The sequence below is a fragment of the Myripristis murdjan genome, chromosome 13 (genome assembly GCF_902150065.1).
Source record: "Myripristis murdjan chromosome 13, fMyrMur1.1, whole genome shotgun sequence".
NCBI lineage: Eukaryota > Metazoa > Chordata > Actinopteri > Holocentriformes > Holocentridae > Myripristis > Myripristis murdjan.
In genome coordinates, this window is record NC_043992.1 from 36,805,096 (window position 1) to 36,812,933 (window position 7,838).

General features: G+C 42.4%; 1 protein-coding gene across 1 annotated transcript; it reads left to right on the forward strand.

Moving 5' to 3' along the window:
- Positions 1 to 866: 866 nt before the first annotated feature.
- On the forward strand, positions 867 to 3,272 carry fam181b (family with sequence similarity 181 member B). The gene is given in 5 exon segments (XM_030066428.1): positions 867 to 899; positions 1,893 to 1,927; positions 1,929 to 1,990; positions 1,993 to 2,069; positions 2,072 to 3,272. Coding segments are annotated over 5 exon segments (1,266 nt in total). The 3' UTR covers positions 3,131 to 3,272.
- The last annotated feature ends 4,566 nt before the right edge of the window (positions 3,273 to 7,838 follow it).

Below are 7,838 nucleotides of genomic sequence, written 5' to 3' on the forward strand. Positions count from 1 at the left end.
ATATGGGTGCCATGACTGTGATGATGTCACTTTGCCAAAATTGTGCCGCTAGCAAAGAGAGTTGGGCAAAATCGTCATGGGCAGGCGTTAAGAAGCTCAATACACCTACACACTGCGTGTGTGAGAGTTCATGATGTGGCTGCAGCTGGCCTCCGTTTTTCCCTGCACTTCTCTTTATATTTGACTACATATGTTTGAACGTAACACCAGGTAAAGTGGATAAGAATGAATATCCAAAGTCTCTGTAGTGCACCCACATGCATTCTTTGTCTCTCTGAGAAATGAAAGAGAGCTTCTAATTTAGCAGCTTTGAAAAACAAGACAAGAAAATATACAAATGTTCTTTGTTTTGTAACTCTTAGATTTTAGGTTTTCTGGGAGTTCCTTTCAGTCAGAGCCTTGTGTTGAGCCACAGATAATTAGATCAGTACTATCAGTTTCACTGTCCCTTTTCTCCCGAGGAATTTACATAAGAAAGAATTTTTTAACGGTCCCTCTCCCTCACTGCTTTAGACTTTTTTTTCCCCCCTCACCCCGACTCTTAAATGAGTCGCTGCCTCACCTCAACATGCAATTTTAAAGTGGAGGAATCCTCTTCCAATTATTCAGCCAAAACATCACTTAACCTGACATGAAAGAAAAATAACAATTAAACAAGGAAAAACCCTCATACTATCAGTATGAATGGGATATGTTTAACAACGTTGTTATAAAATAACCACATTTTAAAAGTTTTCTGATGCATTATACAACTTTTTCCTTTATTTTTTCTATTTTTTTTTTAAATCTATGTACCAGCCTATCCACTCAAAATAACAGGAGAAAATGGCAGAAATTTCACTTAATTCAGGATAAGCACTGGCAACATGAAAATCCCGGATTCAGACACTTCTTCCAGTGTATTCACTGTCGGCCAAGAAACTTCCTGTAAATGCATTATTGTTTACAACAGAAGTTTCATACCCAGGATTTCTTAAGGTCAACATTTCTTCTGGCACACTGAGCTTGAACTGCACTTTATTCCCCTTTAATTTAACAGCTCCGGCAGCTTTTCTAGTTAAATCGACTGTTCATTATTGAGACCCATTTTACGAAGGGGCTGTGAGGTGCAATTTAATGAATCTCTGGCACAAAGCTCCCTTTCACTGCCGGGCGAAGAATAGAGGCTATTTAGACCCTGTAGGGCTTTATGTCAAAGGCAGCCCATAATAGTTGTCAGGCCAGGGCAGAAATTCCCACTGGCCTGGGAATGCACTAGAAATCAACTTTTGCCATGAGCAGATTAAGACACAAGCAAGCAGTTGGGAAGATTCTCCCTAATAGTGGCATCTGTTTGGGCACAAAGATTTTCCCACAGAAAAGAAGCCTCTCTCATTAGTACTGTATACCATAGGCTTGATTTCCCAGTCTTATATTTTTGGGTAGAGGAGAGATTATGTTGCTAAATTAAGGTCTAGTCATTAATCCAGATTGGACTTTCCATAAAAAATTAAGCATGATGATAAAAGAAGAGTTTTAAGGCTACTGGGGAACCACATGAATAATGACACTGACAGATTAGCAGAGTAATTACTTTTCCTAGTTGACTGTGTACTTTTGAGGACTTCATATTTTTTTAGTTAAAATGCTTAAAACTAATAATCAAGCTTGAAACAGCAAGCTATTTGGAAGTAAAATGCTGTTTGTACAGCAGTTCTACTCAGCAGAAATGTCCTATCCTTTGGGATTTAATAAGTTTGTCCGGCCAGTGTTACAGTAATATCTTCCAGTTTCATGAAAGCATTTTTGGTTCAGAGCACACATAAACAGTTAAACTGGAGGGGGAGATTTCTAACAGCGTGCATTGTCTTGAACTCAGCAGGGAATTTCAGACAAATCCTTCTTAGTTGCAGGTGGTCAGGCATAAGCAAAGAGTTAAGTCTTGTGGTCCCGCTGCCCCTCCTCTTTGATGTTCTGACATCATTAGTCCAGCCCCCTGAAAGATCTCCCTGCTTTCCTCAGTGCCCGTCAGTTTTACTCGGGAATGTTTACAGGAACTTCATGAACAGCATCAGCACCAAGCGCTTGCAAGCTATCTTGAAACAGGAAAAAGGCATGCTTTGAAGAAACATCTGGCCCGAGGATCACAGCGGATGCCACAGGTAAAGCCACTGGGCTCAACAGAGTAATGGCTGTTCAGACTGCAATCATGAACCCCCAGTTCATGAATTTCTGCTTCCCTGGATCTGTGATGGAGTATGACATGGAGAAAAGCCTGGATGGGAGTCTCCTGGGTGAGGCAGAAAATGACGGGGACTACAGAGAGACCACAAGGGACCTGCTGAGCTTCATAGACTCAGCCTCCAGCAATATCAAGCTGGCTCTGGACAAGCCGGTAAAATCCAAGAGGAAAGTCAACCACCGTAAGTATCTGCAGAAGCAGATCAAAAGGTGCACTGGCATTATAACACCAGGGAACATAGCAGAAACCCCAGTAAAAAGGCAGGGCTCCCCTCTGGCTCAGGCCAGCCCTTTGCAGAGTAAAACTCTACCTAAGCGTGACGGGGTCCAGGCCAATTTGCAGAGCAAGAGCCTGGCAGCCCTCTTCAACCCTGTGAAGGATATTAGGGGTGAAAAAGCCAAGAAGCCACCACTGAGGCATCGCAACCTGCCCCCTTCATTCTTTACTGAGCCTGTCAACTGCTCCAAAGTCAGCTCCACCTCTGGGATGACTTTAAAGGACTTGGAACGAGGCAATCCTGAGGCTGCCGAGTTCTTTGAGCTCTTGGGGCCTGATTACAGCAACATGGTCAGCGACCAGGACCTTTTTCAAGGCATGCCGGTTCGGGTGCAGCCGGAGATGGTAGGCCCAGATCCTGCTTCCTATGATGCTCACCATTTAGTCGGTGGTCTTCTCTACTCGGAGCCCTGGACTACATGCTCTGGACCGTCTAAGAAACTAGGGGAGAGCCTGCGTACAGGCCCAGCCCAGCCTCCTGTCTACTGTCACTCAGAGTCCACGTCTGGGCCCATAGAGGACAACACACTGTGCACTTTGGCCTTCCCAAACTTCTTCACAGACTGCTCCATACCTCAGGTCACTTATGATTTAAGTGGTGGATATAACAGAGCTAATTTTTCATCTCTATGAGACACTGACAATTTTATTAATAGAATTGCTGATACTACAAAAAAAGCATATGAAACTGTGGTGAAGAATTTAACAGTAGTCTGAGAGAATTTGATTTACTGTGTCATGTTTGATTCTCTGTTGTGGAAGTGAAATTGCAGCTGGAGTTGAACGTTTTTGCGTCACCCTTGCTCACCAGCCATTTGCACCACAGGGAGGTTTTCCACCACAGAAGCAAGGAAATACCCGTTTATCTATCATAGAAAATATTGTGGAAAAAAGAGCCTACAATCTGCTGCAAATGTTTCCACAACATCCCAATCTGACCACACAATTCTGTTTGTTGTTCAGTTGTTTCATATAAATATGGTTCTCTCTTCATCTCAGGCATTTTCAGAATATATTCTAAACAGATATACGTCTGCTTTTACAGAACATTTTTCTCTTGTTGCCAGAAGTTGGTGTCTGTTCATTCAGCCGCACCTCAATCATTTGGGAATCTGTTGTTGCTTTTATATTACACAAAAATATAGTAAAACATGCAGAGATAATTGTTGGGTTTAGTCCGTTTAATATCAGTTTATTCTAGAAAAAATGATGCTAGAGACACATGTCACATTCTCAGAAGAAGCTGCAGACAAACGCGAGCGAGGCACTTTTATGTTTCTGTGCACAGGAGCAGGAGGGGGAAAACTAAACTTCTGAAATGAGGAGCACAACAACATGTGACGCCATGTTTGTATGAGAGCACGCTACAGCTCAGAATTGAATTTCAGGTGGCAAAACTACAAATAGTGTCTTCTTCTTTTTTTTTTTTTTTTTGGAAGAAACATTTAATGTATCTAGCTATTGTGAGAGGACAAAATAAAGCTGGCCTTTATTACTATGACAGCAACAGTGTCTGTGTTGGTGTTTATAGCTGCTTATGGTTGGTGGGGTGTGATTGACAGAGTTAGCAAAAAAAAAAAAAAAAAAAAAAAAGTACAGTGATGTACTTACACAAACATTGGACAACACAATAATTTTCCATTCATATGATTTGTTTTATTATTTTGTTTTCAAATTATCGATATACTGGCTAATATATTATTTTTTAACTTACATAAATGTCTTGGGAATATTCAGAGGGCTGACAATGTCCAGTAAAATTATTGAAGAAATGATTGATTATTGAGAAAAGAACACATTCTGAAACAACATTACAGCTTCTGAAGCAACACTATAGCTTAAATACATATGCAAAATATGCAGAGAGCACACGACGGTGGCATTTTTGGGTGAGCATAAGTAATGGCAAAGTCAGGCCGCAATGAATGTCAGTTCCACACACCGGAGAAAATAAAGAGGGATGAATTTCTTTTCCATTTTTCATCAGGGCGGAGAGGAGGCCATTAAGCACCGTGCGCTGGATAAACATGTCCCTGCTTGTGAAGTGCTTTGATTAAAAAAAAAAAAAAAAAATGGTGATGTTAATGTGTCATCAATCATTAATTAACCTTGCAGGCTGACTAACACACTTTCTTAAGAGAGGAGGAAGGGTGACACACACACACACACACACACACACACACACGCTGTAATTGCACTCACATTTGGGCAAAGCTCAGTCCAATCACAGGACGCTTTTAGCTACCTGACGCCTCCACTTGGCCACTTGGTGGGTAATTTACTCAAGCGTGGACAAATCAGCGGTAATTGTTGAGGATAGAGATAAGCACCCTTTCATTAATTTCTTGCCGTTTTCCCTTATTAAAGGCGTTCAAACGCACAGCCCTCTGACCTTCTCACAAGACGACCCCTCCAACAATTAGAATAGCACCACCCCAGAGGCATGATGTGCTGTTACCTCCCTCTACTGGCCGATGAAAGACCGTCCATTTACCTTCTAACATGGACGCCAACCACACACTGCTACAGCAACGTTTGGCTCAAATATCAATCTAAAATCCACCTTGTGTGCAGTTCAAAGTAAAGACATGAAGCGATGGTGTGCTGCACTGTCTGGGCACATGATCTGAGAGCGAAAGTTCATCCCCGTTTTAGGGCCTGCAAACGTCGCAAAAGGACGCAAAAAGGAAAGCAGGGTGAGAGCATGTCATTAGTGGCTTGCCAAATTTGAACTGAAACATGCAAACAATGCGCTTTACTTTTTTATTTTTTTGCACAAGTAACACAGTGATGCATGAGTTCAAACAGTGCCGATGAGAGTCAAGGAAGCACCCAGGGGCAATCTCACCAATATCAAAGCAAGGCGAGGACATTTGTACAGCACCTTTCGTTACACATCACCAGTTTTTCTATATTATCGTATGATATAAAAATGAAAATAACAGAAATCCACAGTATCTTATTTTGAAGATGATTTCAGTGACACAACAACATTGTTCCATTGATTTCTGATTCATTCAACGTTTCAGATGGGCAGAAACCGGACCAATTTACGGAGAGGAAATTCAGAATGAAAATCAAAGGAAGGTCCCATGCTTACTCACATTTTCTGAATTTCAATCCTCCTTTTCTCTGAGTGGTGGCACTTTAACAGAAACATCAGCTTTAGTAATTCAACAGTTTTAGAGTTTTGAACACATTATCTGGTAAGGTTTTAAATAAAATCTGTGAGAAGGCGTCCATGCTTGCTCTTTTCCAGCAAACACCCTGTGCCTCCGACTCACGCGGGTTCACAGATTCACATCAGGATCAGCCCAGAAGTCTTCTGTTAGCGGCCACTTAGCTGCTCCACTGGAGCAAATTGGGGGTTAAGTGGTTGAGGGAGTTTGTAATTGTTGAGGGAAGCGGGACCAATTCTCATTCTGCTTCCGCGATTGATCAATCCACAACCTGCCTCCTTCCCCAATTTGCAATTAGGAAACAGTATCAAACTGTAGAAGACTACAAAACACAGCTGATAGTGTGCTGCATCCTCAGGCCTGCGAGCAGCTATTCATCAAACACACTAGATGGCAGTGATGGTCCATTATAAAAAAAAAAAAAACACACCACCACCCCAACGCCGTCCACTCAGGAGAGATTCCCATCAAGACAAAAACAGGCTCCTCCATCTGATGTATGAGATTATGTATGCAATCATAGCTGGGATGCTAGAACCGAGTGGTTTTTCAGATGTGTTTCCAGAAAAGACATTTGAGCTGAATTTAGTTTTAGTTGGAGGGGATGAACAGGCTTGTAAACTTCCCTATGATTTTTAATCTCCCTTTCTTTTTCCCCCTGCATAGATTTAAATGGATTCCTACAGACCCGCGTTAAGATGCTTACTCCTGTAAGCACATTATATGACGGTTTGCATATTCATTGTAATGTATGCTCTACTCCGAAGCTAATATTGTCTGCCAGGATTTTTTTTTTTTTTTTTTACCACCCCCCCACCAGCTGGCATAACTGGCAGGACGGTCAACACTAACCTATGTGATATGCAGGCCAAAACAATATCTGGCAGCCTGCAATACAGCAAACTATGGACACACCAAGCATATGGATTTTCTGTCTCCGCGCTGACACCGGCTGACAGAATCAGATTAGGCCTGGTGTTGCAGCCACAACTGTATCATGCTTTAATTTATGGCACATTGGAGATGTAATGTTTGTCAAAGCGATTAGCAAGATCTCCGTCGGTGCAGACTGGAATGACAAGAGACAGACATCTAAGTAAACTAGATAATGTACAGCAGATTGTCCCTGGCATGGTGTGCTGTGTTCTGTGATGCAAATAATATGCACACACACAGATGTGATGCGGTGCCTGTATTTGCACACACACACACACACGCACGCACACGCATATATCACATGCAAACACAGGACAGGGTGGAGAGATAGGAGCACGACCAGAACAGGAGGCGCCGTGAGGAAAGCTGCTTTGCATGTTGCGAGTTATTTCTTCACTTTGCAACACCGGAGATCGAGTAAGTTCCCGCGCTTGGCCTCTCGCTGACCTTTCACAGCTAGTCCTCGTGCCTTGTTAACACCAAGCGCAGTGCAGCTCGAGATTCACAAGCCTCTCGCCCCTCTCAGGCGACATGCAACTCTTGTCTCCTCGTTCAAGGCAGTGGACAGTTTTTACACCTCTGTTTCATGCCACACTAACAAAGCCAATGGCAGGAGGAATTCGTACGTAAGCGGCTGCAGCATGGCATCCGTATCGTTTGCAATAAATCCGGGGCGTAATTCTTGCAGTGAAAATGAAAGCTTTACGTGCGGGTACACAGGTTTGAAATCGCCTGCTTTGCCTGCTGCACATCACAGCGAAATAAAACCCAGGACGAGCTCATCATATCTGCTGATTAAAACATTTGCAGTGTGTAAAGGCTCAATCCATCTTCACAAATCGTCCGGTACAACATTTAACCGGGTGTAATTAAATTTCACCTCGCCTTTTGTTGCGAATCCTCTTTGTCCGAAAGGTTTCTTTTCTGCTATCCGCCAACAAATCCAACATCTCTTTTGTCCTTCTGAAGTCCTTGAAAGATTTTTTTTTTTTTTCTGTTCAGGTCTTTGGTGAAACTTTCTCTCTCCTCTTAACTCTTCACTTGAACTCCCTAACGTCAAAAATGTTATTTTATCTTTTATCATAAAGGCTGCTATAGGCTGTAGGCTGCTTCCTGTAAACTTCTCAAGGCCCTCCTGTTCTTAAAGATCTTTGTGAATTCAAAGCAAGGTCAGAGCGGGGAGATATTTCTTGATACGATGAATTTATCATTTATCATCAGTAGCC